This window comes from Bidens hawaiensis, unplaced genomic scaffold (genome assembly GCF_021521415.1).
Source record: "Bidens hawaiensis isolate Kalapana, Puna unplaced genomic scaffold, B.hawaiensis_p1.1 tig00038073_1, whole genome shotgun sequence".
In the NCBI taxonomy this organism is placed as follows: Eukaryota; Viridiplantae; Streptophyta; class Magnoliopsida; order Asterales; family Asteraceae; genus Bidens; species Bidens hawaiensis.
Window position 1 is genome coordinate 21,499 of NW_027496667.1, and position 21,284 is coordinate 42,782.

Genomic DNA, 21,284 nt, shown 5'->3' on the forward strand with positions numbered 1-21,284 from the left:
GCCGTACATTGACTTGATGTTTTTCATAATAAATTAGGATTTTTTTGGGTTGTACTAGGCACACCCTATACACCCCTTAATATGGGGCGTATTGTGCAATACACCCCATATTAAGAGGTGTTTGTCTTTTATTTGTACTTTATATGAGGCGTATTATGCAATACGCCCCATATTATCATATAATACGTCACGTATTGTACAATACGAGGCATATTAGTTCAGTACCTATATGCCGCATATTATACAATACGGGCCATATAGGTTCAATCTGAATAATTAAGCCATACGGCTCCTCCTTTCTTCTCTTTATTATATATATAATATCATACACACATACATGCACACATAATTCACTATCCCCTTTCGAGAATCAAAACCAAAAAAATAAAATGTGGTGGTTCGACAATTTGTTTCCTGACAACGAGGAGGAGCCGGAATACGCGCCTAACGATCAGCCTAACGCGTCGGGATTACCTGATTTGAGCCAGGTTTCGTTGTATATTGATATAATATAAATTTGTTAGTTTGTTTATAACTAAGATATGTTACCATTACGTTTTTCAGGAGTATCACCATTTCGATAGTCGACCTGAACAGTCATATGATCAGCCTAGCACACCTGGGTTACCAAATTTAAACCATGTAATATATGTAATATAAAGTCGTCATTTGATTTTTAACTAATACATGTTACCATTACGTTTTTCAGGAGTATTTCGCTTACGAGAGCCAACCTAAACAATTTTACGGTGAGCCAATGTACCAGTTACCTATTGGCGGGTCGGATTATGGAGCCCAGTCGTCTTCTTCGTACCACGTACCAGTAGAGGTTTCACGGTATAATGACGGAAACGAACATGTTGGTGGGAACCCAGATGATGAAGATAATTATGATGATGATTATATACGCGAGCCGACGGTTTCGTATAAAACAAATAATGTAAGACATCATATTCTTTGTTTTAGTATTATTATTATTAGTATTATTTGTAATAATAATAATAATTATTATTATTATTAGTGTTAGAATTTATTATTATAATTATTATATTTATTATTATTATTGTTAGGATTATTAATTTAATTTTATTATTGTCATTATTTAATAATTATAGTTATTATTATTATTATTTATAATATTTATTTGTAACTGGTTTTAGATTTTTGAGTCCCGTAAAGAATTGGAGGAATGGACCAAAAAGAGAGGACGAGATCATGGGTGTGTTATTGTGGTCCAACGGTCAAGGACAAACAGTGTGGACCTTGCATGCAATCGTGGAGGGAACCCAAACTGAGGGCCACGATTAGGCGTACCGGTAGTATAAAAAAATGTTGTCCATTTAAACTCCAAGGCAGGTACGATTCTTCAGGTAGATGTTCGAGGCTTGAAGTGGTAAACGAGACACACAACCACGATCCCATTGTCTTTGAGGCGGGGTACGTGGAGCTCCGGAAAATGACCAACGATGAACTTGATCTGGTTGCGAGGTTATATCGGAGCGGTTTGAAGCCCCAACAAATTCAAGATGCCGTAAAATCCCTGTTTCCCGGTTGCCAACCATCACTCAACGATTTATACAACTACTTATATAAGCTTAGAGCCGATGAGAGAATTGGCGATACCCCCATGAAGGTAGTTGAAAACTTTCATAGTTTTACTATATATATATATAAATTTGTGTTTATAATATTTATTAAAGTTTTATTTAATCCAATGCAGGTACTTGAACACTTTTTCGATAAAAATGGTTTCGTGTACCATACCCGGGAGAATGCTTCCAATGACAGGACAGAGGATATTTTCTTCTGTCATAATAAGTCACATAAAATGTGGCGAGCATTCCCTGAGGTGTTGTTGATTGACACGACGTACAAGACCAATATGTATGACTGGCCATTGGTTCAATTTGTTGGTGTGACATCGATATCAAAGTCGTTCTGTATTGGCCACACATTTATTATTAGGGAAAAAGAGAAGAACTTCACATGAGCACTCGAGAAACTTAAAGAATTGCTCGAGGATCGTATGGAGCCACGGGTGATACTGACTGACGTGGACCAAGCCCTTATGAATGCGTGTGATGTAGTCTTCCCTAATGCCACCAAAAATTTATGTAGATGGCACATCTCCGAGAATATAAAGAAAAAGTTTAAAAGTCTATATAGAACAGATATCGGGAGGACTTCGCGTACTGGTGGATAAACATTTTATTCATAAACCCATTTACCCGATGTACCCGATATAACTTATTATATTATATATTTACTATATTCCAAATATATCATTTGTCGAAACTTGTTTATGTCAATTATTTGTGACATTTTATCTTTATGGTTACCATCTTTGTAATCGATTAGTTATATTTTGTCAAAACACGGTAGAAACCTAGCGGGTTTTGAGCCGGGTATACCCGACGGGTATTTTATCAAAACACGATAAGAAACCCGAAACCCGATGGGAAAACCCGAAACCCGACGGGTAATTACCCGATTAAAACCGGATGGGTTTGGGACGGGTTTGGGTTGGACTTTCATAACCGGGTTCAGGTTTGGGAATACATAAACCCGACAAAAACCCGACCCATTGCCATCCCTACTTATCGGGCAGTGCGTTTGGATCTTGGCACTGACGCTAGGTTACAACACATGGAGCGGGGGATGCTAAAGATGCAGCGGGTGCAGCTGGAGATGCAGCGGTCGACGCTACAGTCCCAGCGTCAGATTGGCTGGGTCGTCAGTTACCTCGACGCTTCTCAGCGTGGTGAGAGGTACGAGATACCACCTCCACCTACTTTTTACCACGAGGCGAGCACGTCGGGCGTTAGACGCGGACGGGGCGACGATGTGGACGACCACGTTGATGTTCACGACGCGGCGTTTACGGCATCGACGACACGCCGTTTTTATAGTTTGTATATATTTTGTTTTATTTTGTACAAACTCGATGTTTTGTATATGATAATGTTTTGGTTTGATGTATATACGTGTTTATTGTTGTGTTAAACAAATTTTGTTATAAAAACACATATTTTTAAACAAAATTATTATATAAAAACAACAAAAAAAACAAAAAAACAAAATTAAAACTAAAACTTAAAACATAAAAAGAAAAATGAAAAACATAAAGTTGGTGGGGTTTTACTAAAACCCCTCAATATGCCCAAAACCCCTCAATATGTCCCATATAGAGCTATATGGGACATATTGAGGGGTTTTTTAGTAAAACCCTACGGTGTCTCTAGTAAATCCTTTTTTTTAATTATTTATTGCCTTATAATATTGTTCTTAAAGTTATTGTTTATTATAGTGACTAGCAATAGAAACCCGTGTATTACACGGGATAAATTAATGTATAAATTGCAATGAATAATTTAATATAAAAAAAAAAGATAACTAAGCCTCTTTATATTATGTAAAAAAATGTATTACAAATATAGTCGTATTATATCATCAAATATATTTGACTTTTAAATCGAGAATGAGTTGTTCTACAATCGGTATACGATAATGAAGCAATGCCACTGAAGGAAAATTTAAAACAATAAGGCCTTTCGATGTGATAGATATAGCTAAAGTCTTTCACAAATTTTTAATATTTAATAAATATGGTTTGTTGTAGATTTTTGAATTTCACCAAATATGTTGTGAAATATATTCTAACAATGTACATTAGTATAATATGTAAATATTTATGTGTATAAAAATGTATAGATATAATACAAATAAAGTTTAAATAAAAGTGAATAATTTAATTAGATATAATATAAATAGAGTGTAAAAAGAAAGTGAATAATTTTTTATATTTGCCATATATAAGTTTTAGAGGGAAAAAATTGTAAGGATAAACCACAAACTGACACGTGTAACAATTATTTTACTTTATTATAATAGATAGATTATTAAATAACAAAGTTATTATTATAACTAAAATAACGTTATTATAAACCATAGGTTTACAAGATCGTTCTATAACACTAATGTTTAAAATGATTATTTTTGTTATTTAACTGATGTTTGTATAATAACTAAATGAAAACTTTGTGTTTGACATTCATTCCTTTTGTTTAATTTATGAGTTGTGCGAATGAAAACTTTATCATCCATGCTTACTTAATTAGGACTAACTCTTATTATCTATGACTAATGCGTTTTTTATTCAGTAATGCATTTTTTATTGAATATATTATGCATATATATTTATTTATTGTTTTAACACTTGGAGCCTAATTTTTTGAAAAATGGGTTCAAAGACTGCCGACCAAATATTCATAACATTATACAATGACCTAGTCTTTGTGGGTGTCAACTTGCTAAATGATTAAACAAAATGTAGATTTCCTAAAGACAAGAAATTTCATCGAACTGAATTTGAAGTTGCCAAGTAATTACTTCTCGTTCTACTACGTACTTTTAATTAACAGAAAATACCAATAAGATCCTTACGAATTATGTGAAGAAGGTGCACCGAGACAATGTAAGCTTCATTTCCATCAATTTTAAGCTAATTTCATCTTAGTTTTGATGTTTTAATTTGAAGTTTCGTATATAAAACTTGCAGGTTTTGTAGTGAAGTTGAACTGGGAAATCACTTTTTGGCCACCATACTAGATGTCTTGATTCCATGTAAATTTGGTGCAATTTCTGATCAAACTTCTTTGAATTATAACATCTACACCAGTCCTTCTGGGATCCAAGTTTTGGATTTCCAATGTTCGCGTGATTATATAACTAAATTTCTAAATAGAGAGTTCGATTTGGTTTCATCAGAAAACCACAAAGTTGTTAGCTTTATTTCAACCGATGACAACCCAACATTCTTGATTAACAAAGCTGCAGCTGAGTTTTTTGAGCATCTCCATCAAGACTTTGAAGAACTCAAAAACAAGGTATGTTTTCTTAGGTCCAAAAGGCTTGATCATGTGCATAGAGATGATAATCAAACTTGTATCCGTAATCTTAGTCTCATACTTAATTTAACTTGACCATTAGAACTTGTCTAATACCCGTTGGGTACTTGGGTTGTTAAGTAATTACCTGCCTGGTATCGGGCACATCCGTTAGTTTGTTATAGGTACCCATATCCGATTTTCAGACACGTTTATTATCATTAAAATTATTTGTATAAATTTATTACCCAAGTAAACCATAAATATATAAACAAAAATTAGTGATCTAGTTAGTAGATTACTATATTACAGGATAAAAAAACTAAAAAAAATGTTTACGGTTATGGTTCCGGAGTAATCACTGGGTATCAAAAAATACTTAAATAGTCATCCCATTATCCGTTCTAAATGTTTCGATTATCGAATTTGTCCATCTAGTTAGGGTAAACAAGTATGTGTGTTTCTAGTAAACGAGTCGGGCATCACCTAATGCCATAAAATTATATAAAACTAGTATATAACCCGGTGTCATAACTAATTACTCATCTTGAATGTTTTGGGTTTCAAGTTTGTCCATTTGGTTCAGTAAGCAGGTATGTATAAATTGGATAATCAAGTCAAGTATCACCTAATACCAAACCTGTGAAATTATCAAAAACTATTTGATACCGGTTTCTTGCCTGAATGGCTGAATGAAAGGCTATGAAATATCATTAAATATAAAGAAGATTGAATATCTCAATTCAATACCCGTCCCAAATGTTTTGGGTTTCGAGTTCGCCCTTCTAGTACGGGTAAATGGGATGTTTGGGAAACTGAGTCAGGTATTATTTAATACCGTATCCGTTAAATTATTTAAAACTAATTTCATACCCGGTCTCATGCTTAAATAACCGCTCGATTGTGCATCCTGAACGTTTTTAGTTTTGTGTCACACCCCGACTTAGGGCCTAGGCGTGTGACCAATAGTTGATACATGTTTTGTAAATATATCAGAGTTTAACGGAAGTCTTTAATTTTATAATAAATATATATATTTTGAAACATTAATTTATTTGTAAACCTTTATTTACAATAATAACATATTTAATTTATTTGAAACGCTTCTCAGATAATAAATATATGAGTGTTTACTTTATAAGTCTTGCTTGATTTTATTAAACTTGTTTAAATATTATTTGCAATATTTTAATGATTTAAAACTGAGCCATCTCTACCTTGCGAGCGTCTATCTTCTTGGATGGCTATAATTCCTTGCTACATGTACTTACTTTAAATTCTCATTACTTATTTGGAGAATAATTTTGATCCTTCAATTTTACTAAGTTGTCAAATTTGAACCAAAATTTAGGGATGTTACATTTTGAGCATGCTCGTCTGATACCAAACGGGTATGTATGTTTTGAGTATTCAAGCCTCGTAAAACCTAATACCATACAAAACCTAGACCCATGAAATTATTTAAAATTAACACCATATACTGTCACATACCAGAATAACGGCCCAATTATCCATCCAAATGTTTCGGGTTTTTTTCATCCTTGTGTACATTGTATCATACCATCATTATCTTACCACTTTATCATTATTTTCAGGTAAAAGATAAAAAGATAGTCGTCACTGGACAGTCGTTGGGGGGTTACATTGCCATTCTTTTCACGCTATGGTTGCATCATGCCAATGATAATAAAATGAAGCATGATTCTAAGAAAACCACACGACCCATTTGCATAACATTTGGTTCCCCCCTTATTGGTGATAAAGCACTTGAAAGTGCCATATCCAAACGCCCCGAATGGAAATCCAGTTTCCTGAGTGTGGTTTCGAATACAGATCCATTCGTTTGTTTTTACTCATTAGATACTTCCTATAAACCTTTCGGTACCTTCCTGTTTTGCACCCCGTCAGGCGGGCATGCTACTTTTGAAGATAGTGAGGCAATCCTGGTAGTTCTAGGACAAGATGGCATCATCAAGATCAAGAAGCGATCCTTGCAATTCTATAAGAATGCATGATTATATAAATGAATTGAGTTTAGTTAGAAGCAAGGTATTCCATTGTGGGGTAATTTGTGATGAATTTCCGGACGAGTTATATTCAAATTCATTAAAAGCGGGAATCACATTTCAATTCAGGGATATTGGTATGTTTGATATGTCAAATGATCTGATTAATAAATTAGTGGAGGGTAAGCGTGAAAAGATGAGGAAAAGCATGGACAGATGTAACACCCCGACCAAAGGCGGATTATACATCGGGGCGCCACATATTGTTTCATTACTCGTGACACTATTGGGTGTCAATATTTAATAAATATATTCATTCACGCACGCGCAACGTAAACACAAAATAACATAAATCAACATAAATCAATATATTATAAGGCAAAATATTCGGACAACAATAACTTGTCTTGATACATTTTAATCTAGGTCCAAAAGTAAAAACGTCCTACGTGTCCCCAAGCTCCAAATGTAGCTACAGCAAACCTGAACATGTGTTAAAATAAACGTCAAACACTTGCGTGTTGGTGAGAAATCAAGTTTAATACAATACATAGATAACAATAAATCTGCGCGCAACATGTGTATGTCTGGTTTTCAACAAGGGTGTAATCCGATCGGGACCAACTCTAAGATTCATAGACTGCCAGTGCTCACAATTGAGCTCACAAACAAGAAAGACTGTGCGAGTGTAAACAAAAGAGAAAATCATAAACGATTGTTCTCCCGTGTTCATCTAATGGTACCATGAGAACTGCGGAATAGACCGACAAGACGGTTAATGATCCACACATACAAATAAACAGCCAAGTCTACGTCCTCAACACATGGGATACTGCGCGACTAAAGTTCATAAACAAGTTTAAGACTCTAAGTTTGTATGAACACATGAACATCCCAAAACATTAAAAATAAAAAGGGATTAGATACGAGATTACTCACTTGACAAACGATGCGGTGTAAGATAAAGCAAGAACCAACTTTAAACAAGCACAAGTTAACCTATAAATAAGATTATTGTTTTAATGATTGGTTTTAAGTCTTGATTATAAGTTAGCATAATTAATAAGTAAATTATTATATATAATATATATTACCGGAAAAGCAGGGCAGAACAGGGAGGAAGACGGAGGCAAAGAGAGAAGACGGCAGAGGAAGAACAACGGCAAGGAGGAAGAACAACGGCAAGGAGGAGGTTAAATTAAGTGTTTGTGTGTGATGTGTTAGGAAAAATAAGATTATTATTTATAGGGAAACCCTAGGGAACACAATCCCTAGAAAAGGGGGAAAAGATCTCAAAAAGCAAAAGATTCCAAAAGCAAAAGATATCAAAAGATATGGCAGCTGCAGGGGACAAGGAAAAGCTGACAGGTAACAGTAAACAGGCATGGGAGGGCCAGATAAAGGTACTGGTCAAGCATGGAAAAAGCAGATCTCAAAAGATAATGTCAGTCACTTTTTCTGCCAACCAATGGGGTTGGTGCGCATGCTGCGCCGAAAGTAACTTTTCAGACATAAGATAGGTCAGGTCAACAGCACAGAAGATAAGACATCACAAAAGCAAACGGCTAGATTAAACAGAAGATAAGACTCAAGACATAGCGCGAGAAAACTTGAGCGCGAAGGCAGACACAGAAGGTCAAGAGTGCGCGAGCGCGAAGGCAGACAGAACAGCCCACAGCGCGCCGCGGGAAGAACTAAAATCCTTAGCGCGTTGCGGGAAGAACTACCATTCTTAGCGCGCTGCGAGAAGAACTACAATTCTTAGCGCGTCGCGGGAAGAACTTCCGTTCTTAGCGCGCTGTGAGAAGAACTACAATTCTTAGCGCGTCGCGGGAAGAACTACCGTTCTTAGCGCGCTGCGGGAAGAACTACAATTCTTAGCGCGCTGCGAGAACAGTTCGCCTCGCGTATCGCAGGATCAACTGGTCTTTGCGCCGGCTTCCTTGTAAGGAGTCTGGCGCGTGGAGCTGCGCAGACAACCTTAGGCGGGAAGAAACAAAGGACAAAAATTAAGAGAAGGGGGTTCAAGGCTTAAGGGCGGGACGGCGACAAGAGAGAAAAGAAGGCGGAGAGAAGAAGAAGAGGGACGGGACGGCGGGAAGGAAAAGAGAGAAGAAAAAGGAAGGAAAATATATTATTATTATTAAAAGTAAAGTATAAGTATAAATAAATATTAAATCATAAAAGAAAGAGATCGGATCGGAGAAACGGGTACCTGGGTCGGGTCGGATAGGGGCAGATGTCACAACAGATACAGTGATGAGAAAAACTAAACAAAAGGAAGATAGACATGGCATTCATGGAATGGTTCATAAGTTCCATGAGATCCGAAGCGGGTTACTATGATTGCTACAAGAATGATCCAAAAAGAGAAGAAAACGCATTCCATAATCAAATTACTGAGAGTCATGGCAAGCTGAATCAGTATTGGGAAGAGTTTGTTAAAGAAAAGGAACTAATGCCACAAAAAGGTGTTAATTTGCGCAAGCGTTGGCTGGCTCTGTAGTGGAAACAACTATAGAAGGATGTTCGAGCCGCTAGACATCGCCAAATACTACAAAAGTGGTAAGAGAAACTATATAGAGAATAGACCTAACCGTTATAAGTTGTTAGAGAAGTGGTGGAATGAAGATAAGAAGGATCTGAATCCAAATGAAAGGAAAGAGGGTCCCAACGTTAATGACGATTCTTGCTTCTGGGCGCATGCAGAGGAAGCCAATATTTCGTTGAGGATATTGACTAATGTAAGTTCAAGCAACAATAGAGATGAAGCAGCATAATTAGATAAGTTTATAGCCTACATCATGGATTCGATTAATGCTTACTCGTTGTCATCAGATACTTTCTTGGAGAATAGCAGTTTAATGAAGTGGTGGCGTGAATACAATGCCTATACAAAAGGTTCATGTAATCCTGCGTTTGCTAAATATATGATAAGTGGGAGATACAAATCATATCAGTAACTCCGGTTGAGTTCAATTGAGATATTAAGTTTAGATACCCAGCTCGAGTGTTGATGGTTGTATGCATGTGGTGGGAGCGTTTGTAATGTGAAGGGGAATTGAAGAAGCGTGGATCGACTCACTGGTAGACGATCTACTTTCCTCGGGTGTGATTATGCTATTTCACGGATGGTTTCTCTTGGATCTGATGGATCTGGGTTCTTCCACCTACAAAATGAACAGCACCGTAAACTTACCCCTCAGAAAGGGACAGAGGGGTCCTCTTTGGGGTAACCCTCCGGTGTGAGAATAAGTGTATGTAGGAGAAGATAATAATATGAGAGTAAGGAAATTGGAGTGTATTGCTTAATAGCTGAATACTCTGTAAATGTATGTAATTGGATGTGACTGTCTGTCTCCTTGTGGAGTTGATGCTGTATTTATAGTGCTAGGGTTTCCCATGATTGGGCTCAGACCCAATTAGGGCCTTGTTGGCCTCCTCCAATTGCTTTGCGCCACGTGTCCTCTGGGACACCTGGTGCTTTTTCATTGGTTATAATCTCGTGGTAGCACATGGGTTTTGCTGAGTTGTCCACCTTTCGTTGGCAGCTGTCAACATCAGCATATTCTTATTCCTTAAAAAGATACCTTCTGGAAGGTTGTCTGACGTGCACAATCAAGGTTGCCCTAATCCTGATTTGGATAAGGACGAGGTTGATTATGTGCATGTGTGATATGCGTCAATCCTGAGGATGCGCGAGGTCTTCTCTTTATTCTCACGCGCAGATGTTTCATGCGCAGATGTGATATGCACGAGCATGTGATATGCGCCGCGCGCTGATGCGCCACGCGCATATGTGATATGCGTGAGCATATGTGATCCAAGTTGACGGCTTGTGTAAGTTAATCTCATTTCCTTACTTCTGCGCGAATATGATTCTTTTTGCTGATATCATTTGACTTGTTTTGTGCAGTCGTCAAGGAGTATGTCCACGCCGCCTATGATGAGCATATGGAGGGTGGCTCCGTCGCGCTGGGCGCTGGGGAGGTTGGCTTCCCCGATCGCTTTGATGACATGTTCATCCCTGTTGATCTGGGATTTGTCTTTGACAGCGATGCGCCTGGTAAGCCTTTGTACTTATGCATTTTTCTTTATAATACCAAATTTGGCTAACATTTCTGTTGCACGTATTGTAGATGCGCTTGAAAACTACGAGCTGGAGCTCGCGGAAGAGGAGGAGGAGGAGGAGGCGCCCCAACTAAAGCGTAAAGCTAAGGGGAAAACTGGCGTAGGGGCCAGTAAGAAATAGAAGAAAGATGTTGCCCCTGTTGCTCCGGATCCTCCTACTCAGGCGGGGGGATTTGAGAAAACCCAGGAATTTCCCCCCAAGTTTTCCTTGTCTTCCCTGCCTCAAAAAGTGGGCAGACCTCCTGTCCACACGAGGTATGGTGCTACTACCTCCTCCCTTCGCGCGGCGGAAAAGGGAAGCGGCGTTGCGCCTTCGACAGGTATACTTTGCTTATCTTTTATGGTTCTATGAGCGCGATTCTGATAGAATTACTAATGAATCTTTGCTCACTCAAATGTTTGTTGAGCCGTCGACATTGCAACATGATGCCGTGGCTGCGCCGGAGGTCGCTTCGAAGTCCCCTGTTTTACCCTCGAAAAAGGGTAGAATGGACTTCATGGCGATGTTTGCCTCGCGAACGGAGTTGCGCCAAGGTACGTATTGTGCTTGTATTTTCTGATTTTCTTTTAGATCAAGTCATGAACCATTTCTTTATGTTGATTTTTCATAGGAGTCGTAGCTGGCGTACAAGCTGCTAGCGGCACTCCTGGCGCCGGTGCCAGCGCCGTTGGCTCTGCTCCTGCTCCTGCAAGCGATGAATCTCCCCTCATCGGGATTACTAAGGAGCAGGAGGCCGTTTTACGCGCCGATCTGGCGGCGTCGAGACCTCCCTCACCTCCTCCTGCGCACAGCCCTCCTAGGGAGACTGTTTTTGATTCTAGGTCGCAGGAGAAAAGGCCTATTTCAGAGGAGGATGAGGAGGTTCATGCTGAAGACTCCGACGGCGGCCGCGCCAGCCCTGCAGCGCCGCGAGGTTTCGCGTCGCCGTCTTCTCGTGGGCCTGCCGCTGACTTTTCTGCTTCGTCCCCGCAGGTATAAGTTTGTTTTTTCTCCGCTGCGCGGACTTTCATATTAGTGTTTTGATGACTTAGATCATTACTTTGTGTTTGCAGGAAGCCGATCACATCTACCGCCCGAGATGGAACATTACTGAGGACAGCTCATTTCAGTCCATGGGTGTGTGTGAGGACTTCTGGGCTCATTCTGTGCCTCCAGCTGAAAGGAGGTTTCAGGAGGCCCGCGCTCGCGATGACTTGCTGAAAGACCATCTATTTGCTGGGTCAGCTTTCTTTGCTGCCTCCCAAGAGCTTCGCTATGATTACGTAAAGGTACGTGATGCTCTTGCGGAGGCCAAGCAAGAGGCTAAAGTATCTGCTTGGCATCTTTCTGATGCTCGAGAGAGAGCTGAGAAGCTCCAAGCAGAGCTCAGTGAGAACAGGGCAAGTGCCAACACCGCGTTTGTGAAGCGCGGTCATGAGCTCCAGGCTGCGCGGGAGAAGCTTCAGGCAGCCGAGACGGATGCGGCCAAGTACGCGCGTAGAGTGCGCGACTTGGAGCTGGACGCCGAGGCGCGTGACCAAGCTCTTGTCCAGTCTATAACTGACAAATCATCGCTGGAGAGTGAGGTTGCGCGCCTGAAGAGGGAGCTGGCGGCCGCGCAGGCCGAAAAAGACGAAGCCTTGGCGACGGCAGCGTCTAGCCAGGAAGCACTCGACCTTGCGCGAGCGGAAAAAGAAGAAACCTTGGCGGCAGCAGCGTCCGACAAAGAGGAGCTGAAACAGACTAAGGAAACTGTTGAGTTATTAAACTCTCAGATTCCTGCCCTCGAGACGTCTGTTGCTGGCCTCGCGCAGGATCGCCAATGGCTAATCTCACAGGGCATGACTCGTTGCGCTTACGCGATGAAATACTCAGACGAGTTTCAGGCCCTTGTGATGGATTGCAACGCTGCCGCGCGCTTGGTTGGTCGAGCTGAAGGGTTTACGGATGGCTATGAATATGGCATGTTGAAGAAGAACCCATCCGAGTACCCTTATCAGAGCGACGCTGCCTGCGCGGACATGGCCGCGATGGGGGAGAAGTATTTGAATACTCCCATTCCCATCCTTGCACAGGTATTTTAACCTTAATGAGATAACCTTGACTTATTTTCCAAGTCTTTTTGTACTCATATTTTTCCTTATGATTTGCAGATATCCGCGCTTGCTGACCAGCCCGATCTCGTCGCGCTAAAGAAATTACTTGACGAGTGCGAAGGGGCTGGTGGCGGCGATGATGGCGCGGGGAATGCTGGCGTTGCTAGCGGCTCTGGCGTGGCCAAAGGATCCGCTCCTGACACTATTGTGATAGAAGAATCCATTCAAGACGAAGAACTTGACTATGGTCAGTTTGGAGATGACGAGGAGCGGGCTGCGCCAGATGCTGAGGGCGATGATGATGACTATGAAGAGGCTGACGTCGACGTGGAGACTTGAGAAGCCCTTCATGTTTTTTATTTTTATTTGTAGTTTGTATCTTATCATCTTGTAAACTTGTAAATTTCAATGCTTTGGAATGAAATTTTGTTTTTCCCTTCTTCGCATCTTGCGCATTCCCCATTCATCTCTTTATATTGCATGTTTGCTTGTTGAATATAAGATATGCTTGCACGTTGAAATAAGAACAAGGTTGTAAGGAAATTATTATACTTAATCCTTGTCATATTGTAAGTGATTTTGCCATATCTTGATTATGTTGACACGTGCCTAGGCGTTTTCATTATTCCTCTTATGCGCGACGTTATCGCGCATTTATTATATGGAATTATGTGTTTTTTAGCGTTTACGTATCAATATGTGTTGCTCAGATATCCATTACAATTGCATGCGCGACCTCGATCTGAGACCTTAACAACTATGTTTTGGCATTTGTTTTGCCTTAGTTGTGTTTAGGTATTTTTATGGTTAGGCTGTGCAGTATGTAGGATGGATGTTGTTAGTGATTTGAGCTAAGGCTCACATTATTGGGCTAAGGCCCTGACGTTTTAGAGTTAAGACTCGTTAACGCGTTTGAGCTTGAAGCTCGCGCATGTATGTTTTACTTCGTTTTATTTCATTTTGATGTCAATACAATGTTGTCATATTGCTCAAAATTAATAAAGGGAAGTGTGAAACATGTATGCAAAAGGTAATAGAATTGGGCTAAGGCCCTGACGTTTTAGAGTTAAGACTCGTTAACGCGTTTGAGCTTGAAGCTGGCGCATGTATGTTTTACTTCGTTTTATTTCATTTTGATGTCAATACAATGTTGTCATATTGCTCAAAATTAATAAAGGGAAGTGTGAAACATGTATGCAAAAGGTAATAGAATCCACATTAAGAGAAGATAGCGCGTATCATTATTCATAATGGCTTAAAAAGCCTTGATTACAAACTTGACATTTTTTACATGAAACATTTTCTAAGCTGTGCCGCGTTCCATGCGCGCGGGATCTTCTTTCCATTCAAATCTTTTAAAGCGTATGCGCCTTTTCCCAATTCTTCTGAGACTTGATAAGGTCCCTCCCAATTGGGGGACATTTTTCCCGGGGGTATCGTGCGGCTAGCTTCATTGTTTCGAAGGACAAAATCATTTTTCTTGAAGTGGCATTCTTTCACACGCTGGTTGTAATATTTTTCTAGTTTTTTCTTGTATTTGGCTTCACTGATGATAGCCGCCTCTCTGCGCCCTTCAAGTAAGTTGAGATCCAACCTTCTTTCGCGCTCGTTGTCAATCTTGCTCATCATGAGCACTCTATGGGATGGGCATCCAATTTCTGCTGGAATCATTGCCTCCGTTCCATAGGTTAGGCTGAACGGGGATTCGCCATTGCTAGTTTTGCTTAATGTCCTGTGCGCCCACAGGACATTAGGTAGCTCGTCAACCCAAGAATGGGATTCTCCCTCTAACCTTTTCTTCAGCCCATTTAACAAGCTTTGATTCGCGCGCTCCACTTGGCCATTCCCCTGAGGGTGGTATACCGAAGTGAAGATTTGGTTGATGCGCAGTTCCTTGAGCCAGCTGGATATCTTCTTGTCAGTGAATTGTTTGCCATTATCGCTCACAATTTCCATGGGAAGGCCAAAACGGCATATGATGTGGCTCCAAATAAACTGCTTCATCGCCTCGGCTGTGATTTTTGCTAGTGGCTTGGCTTCGACCCATTTTGTGAAATAGTCTACCGCCACTACCAAAAATTTTACTCGTCCTTGCGATTGCGGTAGGGGACCCACAATATCGATTGCCCATTTGTGGAAAGGCCATGCGGAGGTCACTGGAATCAAGTTGTTCTTTGGCCGCATGGTGTTTGGCGCATAGCTCTGACATGCTTTGCATCTTTGGATCTCTTTTAAAGCGTCCAAGTACATGCCTGGCCAATAATAACCTGCGCTCATTGCCTTGGTAACCACCATGCGCGGGCCAGCATGTATTCCACAAATTCCTTCATGTATTTCTCTGATCACATAGCTCGCTTCCTCAGCATCAAGGCATTTCATGAGCGGTCCAAGATAAGAGTGTCGATATAGTGTACCATCAAGCATTTCATAGTTCTGCGACTTGTGTCTTATCTTCCTCGCCTGTGCGCGATCGTCCGGTACTTTTCCCTCCTTCAAGAATTCCATTATTGGAGTTATCCATGATGAAGGGGTTGTATGAGTTACAAGGACAGACTTCGCCACCACCGACGGGTTGCTCATTACTTCTACCCTGACATCTTTGCCAAAGTGATCGAAGCTGGTTGATGCCATCTTACTCAGCGCGTCTGCAGATTTGTTTTCACTGCGCGGAATATGAATGATTCTGAAGCAGTCAAATTGCTCGATGAGCTTTTTCGCCTGCTCTAGATATAGAGGCATGGTATTCTCCTTGGCATCATAAAGGCCATTGACCTGTGCTGCTACCAAGTATGAATCAACATGGGCCTCTAGCTTTTTAACTCCGAATTTTTGCGCGATGCGCAGGCCAGCCAGCAGGGCTTCATACTCAGCCTCATTGTTGGTGCTCTTGAAGTCCAACCTGATGGCGTAAGTATATTCATGATTCTCTGGATCCACCAGTTTAAGGCCTGCGCCGGACCCTTCGTTGTTTGAAGCTCCGTCAGTGAACAATCTCCAAACATTTTCTTCATCATTGGCTCGCGGAGGGTCTACCTCGCGCTGAGCCTCTTCAATTTTTCCTTCTGGAATTTCCGCGATGAAATCAGCTAAAACTTGCCCCTTTATTGCTGGACGGGCTTATAGGCGATCGTGTGTTCACCTAATTCCAGGGCCCATTTTGTCAGCCTTCCCGAGAGCGCGGGGCGCCGCAAGATTTGCTGGATGTTGTAACCAGTCAGAACTTCAATGGGATGACCATTGAAATATCTATGCAGCTTGCGCGACGCGTGTGTTAGTGACAAAACTAACTTTTCCATGATGGAGTAGCGCGTCTCAGGATCTGTCAGCACCCGACTCACATAGTATATTGGCGTTTGGATTCCCTTGCGATCCACCAACAATACTGCGCCGATGGCGCGCTCTCTTGCTGATATGTACAATGTCAAAGTTTCACCAGGAAGTGGAGCTGTGAGCGCGGGCAGATTTATCAAACATTCTTTAATCTCACTGAAAGCTTGCTCGGCCTCAGGAGTCCATTTGAATTGGCTTTTCTTTAAGCAGTTTCTCAATGTATTGACAAATGGGGTAGATTTGCTTGCATGGTTTGCTAGGAACCTGTTGATTGATACCAATCTACCATTCAGCTTCTGAACTTCTTTCATGGTGGATGGCGAGGGCATGTCAAGGATGGCCTCCACCTTCTTAGGGTTCACCTTAAAACCATCCTTGGTGACCATTACACCTAGAAATTTTCCCTCTTGTACGCCGAAAGTGCATTTGCTCGGATTGAGCTTCATGTTAACTTCCGTTAGGCGCCCAAGGGTTTCTTCGATGTCTTTGAGCATTTGTTTTTCCTCCCTACTTTTGATCACCAAATCATCCACATAGACTTCTAGGTTTCTTCCAATTTGCTCGCTGAAAACGGCATCCATAAGTCTTTGGTAGGTGGCTCCTGCATTCTTCAAACCAAAGGGCATCTTTGTGTAACAGAAAACACCCTTGTCGGTTCTGAAGGCGGTCTTGTCCTCGTCTTGTGGTGCCATTTGAATCTGGTGATAGCCCTTGTAGGCATCCAAGAAACATTTGAGCTTGAATGGCGCCACGGAGTCCACCTTTGCGTCGATGTTTGGGAGGGGGTAACAATCCTTTGGGCATGCTTTGTTGAGGTCCTTGAAGTCAATGCACATCCTCCATGACCCGTTACTTTTCTTTACCATCACAGGATTGGCTACCCATGTCTGGTATCGTATCGGGCGGATGATGTTTGCGCAGTAGATCCTCAACCTGCTCATTCATGGCCCTCGCTTTCTCATCCCCCATGACTCTCTTCTTTTGAGCAATTGGCTCTACAGACTTGAACGTGTTGAGAGAATGTTGTGCCAGGTCTCGCGGAACCCCAGTCATATCAGAGTGTTGCCACGCGAAGACCGACATATATGCCGTGAGCAATCTTTTCATTCTCAACCTCGTGTCGTCTGATATCGTTGCGCCAATTGTGATCTTCTGCTCCGGGAATTTTGGGTTGAGAATCCATTCCTCTGGCGCGTTGTCTGCCATTGGAAGTTTCATTCTCCCTTCCCGCGGAGTATTTGTCACTGCACACAAATGATCTCGGTATACAAAAGTTACACCTGTTGGTGTTGGGAACCCCAACGCGCCGTGCGCTGGCGACGGTATGGCGTTAAATTGGGCAATCGTTCCTCTACCCAAGATCATATTGTGGCAAGAAGTGGTGGGCAAGACCAAGAAGTTGACAACTTCGGCTCGCTTGTGTTTCTCATCCCCCATAGTTAGCTCAAATTGTATTTGACCTAGGGGATGAATGATTTCATTTGAAACACCAGAGATTGGTGCATTCACAATTTCAAGCCTTGCTTGGTCTGCCGGATCCAGTTTTCTGAAACATTGCTCATACATGATGTCCGATTCGCTGCCAGTGTCCACCAGGACTTTTGACACTTCGTAATGAGCAATGTGTGTAGTGATGACAAGAGGACTGCTGATAGAAGGGCCTCCCCTGATTCTTGGGAAGATTACTTGTTGCTCGCGCCAATCTCCTTGGATTTGCGCGCTTCTCTTTCTTGATGTTTGCCCTTGCATTCCTCCCTCGGCTACACAGATTCTTTTGTACTTTTTGCCGGCAGAGGCTCCTTCTGGTTGTTCACTTTCTGGTCTTGGGTTTTTCACCAGGTGAGCCAGCTTGCCTGATTTCACATCTTTTTCAATTGCATCCTTCAAGTGATGGCATGCATCAGTGTTGTGTCCCGTGGACTTGTGAAACTCGCAGTACTTGCCACTGTTTGATGGTCCTTTGTAGTGTAGTGGCTTGGGGCTTTTGAACTGGACATTCTCAGTGCTTAACACTTGTGAAGGTGTTTTAGTGAGGGGAGTCCAGATTCTTGGCAGAGGACTGCTAGGATCACTGCCGCCTTCCCTCTTGTCACCCTCCCCGCGATTACGAACGTCTTTTTGGGGCTGGGGTGAGCTTGGTTGCGCCTGCTTTTCTGCGGAAGAAAAACTAGTTGATTGCAACCTGGACCATACAGTGTTCTGTGTGCCCCTTCTTTCGCTGCTGCGCGGTGCCTCTGCTTGATGCCCTCTTTCTCTCGCTCTATCTTGGGCAATCTGTTTTTCATTTCTCGCGATGCTTCCATTAATTTGGCCCAAGTGGTGGGCATGCCATCTCTGCTCACAAGAGCTCGGCGGAGTTGATCACTGCGCGCGCCTTGTATAAAGGCCACGCGCAATAGTTGCTCAGTGATACCTCCGATTGCCAGAGACTCCTGATTGAAACGAGTGATGTAGTCTTCAATCGTTTCATCATTCCTGCGCACGAAGTGCATGATGTCATCAGGGTCGCGCGTGTGTCTGCGCTGTTGTACGAAGTGCGCTTGGAACTTTTCCAATAGTTCCTCGAACCCATCGATTTGCCCAGTTGGCAAGCTTTCAAACCAGACACGCGCCGCGCCCGTGAGGCAGCGAGCAAACATGTGACACCATGTTGGCATCGTCCAGCTTTCTATGTTTCCAGTGTTGTAAAAACCTTGTAAGAAATCGTCTGGATCTGTTGTGCCGTCATATTTACCCAAACCACTTGGCATCTTGGTCTTGTGCTGAATGGGGGCCTTCGCGATGCGCTCGGTGAACTTTGAATGTTTCACCAAGATGGCTGGCCTGTATGGTGTGGTTACGTCCACTTGCCCTCTTACTGGTGGGCTGTATGGCGCTTGCAGATCCAGATCGGCTCTGGCTCCAGGCGCCATGTTCACGTGCGCGCGGAGCTGTGAGCCTCCTGCGTGAGTATCTCGCGTCTTCCTCATGCTGTGCACTTCTTCATCACTAAACTCAGTGTGTGCAGTGTGAATGGAATGACCATCTTCCTGCGCGCGCGCCCTTTTTGTTCCCTGAATGGCTTGCTTGTCAAACGCTAGCCTTTGTGTTAAGTCGGCTAACTTTTTCTGTTTGACCATCTCATTGTACTTGTCCATTAGACGTCGTTGCTCGTTTATGAGCCATTCCTTAGGGTCATTTGTGGTCCTTTTTGTTTCGCGCCGGCAAGATTTTGTAACGTGAGATCGTCTGGAGGAGTTTCAGTCTGGCCGTGAGGAGTTGTGATGAAGGGACGGTTACTGGTGGTGCGCGTAGAATCACGCGGCCCCCTCAGAAACTGTTGTCCCTCATTAACATCCTCACGTTCAATATCCTCCAGAACTTGATCGACGTTACGAGCACCAGAAACCATGGTGATAATTTGTTTTTTTTTTTTTAGAGATCTGATGAGATCGTGTTGCCGTTGTAACAGTGGATGGCGCCAATGAAGAAGCGTGGATTGACTCACCGGTAGACGATCTACTTTCCTCGGGTGTGATTATGCTATTTCACCGATGGTTTCTCTTGGATCTGATGGATCTGGGTTCTTCCACCTACAAAATGAACAGCACCGTAAACTTACCCCTCAGAAAGGGACAGAGGGGTCCTCTTTGGGGTAACCCTCCGGTGTGAGAATAAGTGTTTGTAGGAGAAGATAATAATATGAGAGTAAGGAAATTGGAGTGTATTGCTTAATAGCTGAATACTCTGTAAATGTATGTAATTGGATGTGACTGTCTGTCTCCTTGTGGAGTTGATGCTGTATTTATAGTGCTAGGGTTTCCCATGATTGGGCTCAGACCCAATTAGGGCCTTGTTGGCCTCCTCCAATTGCTTTGCGCCACGTGTCCTCTGGGACACCTGGTGCTTTTTCATTGGTTATAATCTCGTGGTAGCACATGGGTTTTGCTGAGTTGTCCACCTTTCGTTGGCAGCTGTCAACATCAGCATATTCTTATTCCTTAAAAAGATATCTTCTGGAAGGTTGTCTGACGTGCACAATCAAGGTTGCCCTAATCCTGATTTGGATAAGGACGAGGTTGATTATGTGCATGTGTGATATGCGCCAATCCTGAGGATGCGCGAGGTCTTCTCTTTATTCTCACGCGCAGATGTTTCATGCGCAGATGTGATATGCACGAGCATGTGATATGCGTCGCGCGCTGATGCGCCACGCGCATATGTGATATGCGTGAGCATATGTGATGCGTGAGCATATGTGTGCCTGGGCATATGATGCCTGAGCATGTGTGGTGCCTGGGCATATGATGCCTGAGCATGTGATGCATGAGCATATGTGATATGCGTGAGCATATGTGATATGCGCCGTGAGCATAGGTTTTGGCTTTGTGACTTCGTAATGTCTTGATTTCAAGCCTCTTGTCTATATCTTGTGGTTTGACCCGCCTCGCTCGGTGTTGAGGCGGGTACATACCTCTTCAGGAATGTTTGTTAATGATGGCTAATGAATGTATGTATATTTTATACTTGATTCAATTGTTGTTTCTTATGGTAGGTACTATATAATCAAACTTTCAACTAGTATACTGTTTCAGTGTCCTAGTGTTTTGATCTCATAATGATTTAAATATTTTTTTTTCTTCGCCTTCTAAACGGAAACATTATTTGTTAAAAAAGAGCTATTGTTTGTATATTTATAAAATGCAACATTATTGACTTGATATCAACAAACATCACAAAAACATAAACATTGTCAATTATAACACTAGATCTCCTTGACTTTGAATATCACAAGCCCAGACGGCAATAATTTGGGATTGTCCTTGTAGACTTGTGGTTGTTAGTCCTTTTACAAATGGCTAAGGTGAAAAATTTG

The 21,284-nt window shown here is 41.9% G+C and overlaps 1 protein-coding gene and 1 pseudogene across 1 annotated transcript; both read left to right on the forward strand.

Moving 5' to 3' along the window:
- Nucleotides 1-1,456: 1,456 nt before the first annotated feature.
- On the forward strand, nt 1,457-1,990 carry LOC143589968 (protein FAR1-RELATED SEQUENCE 5-like). The gene is made up of 2 exons (XM_077070579.1): nt 1,457-1,633; nt 1,721-1,990. Exons 1-2 carry the CDS (start codon nt 1,457-1,459, stop codon nt 1,988-1,990), a joined length of 447 nt encoding a protein of 148 aa, XP_076926694.1.
- Nucleotides 1,991-2,646: 656 nt separating this feature from the next.
- On the forward strand, nt 2,647-9,855 carry LOC143589969 (senescence-associated carboxylesterase 101-like; annotated as a pseudogene).
- The last annotated feature ends 11,429 nt before the right edge of the window (nt 9,856-21,284 follow it).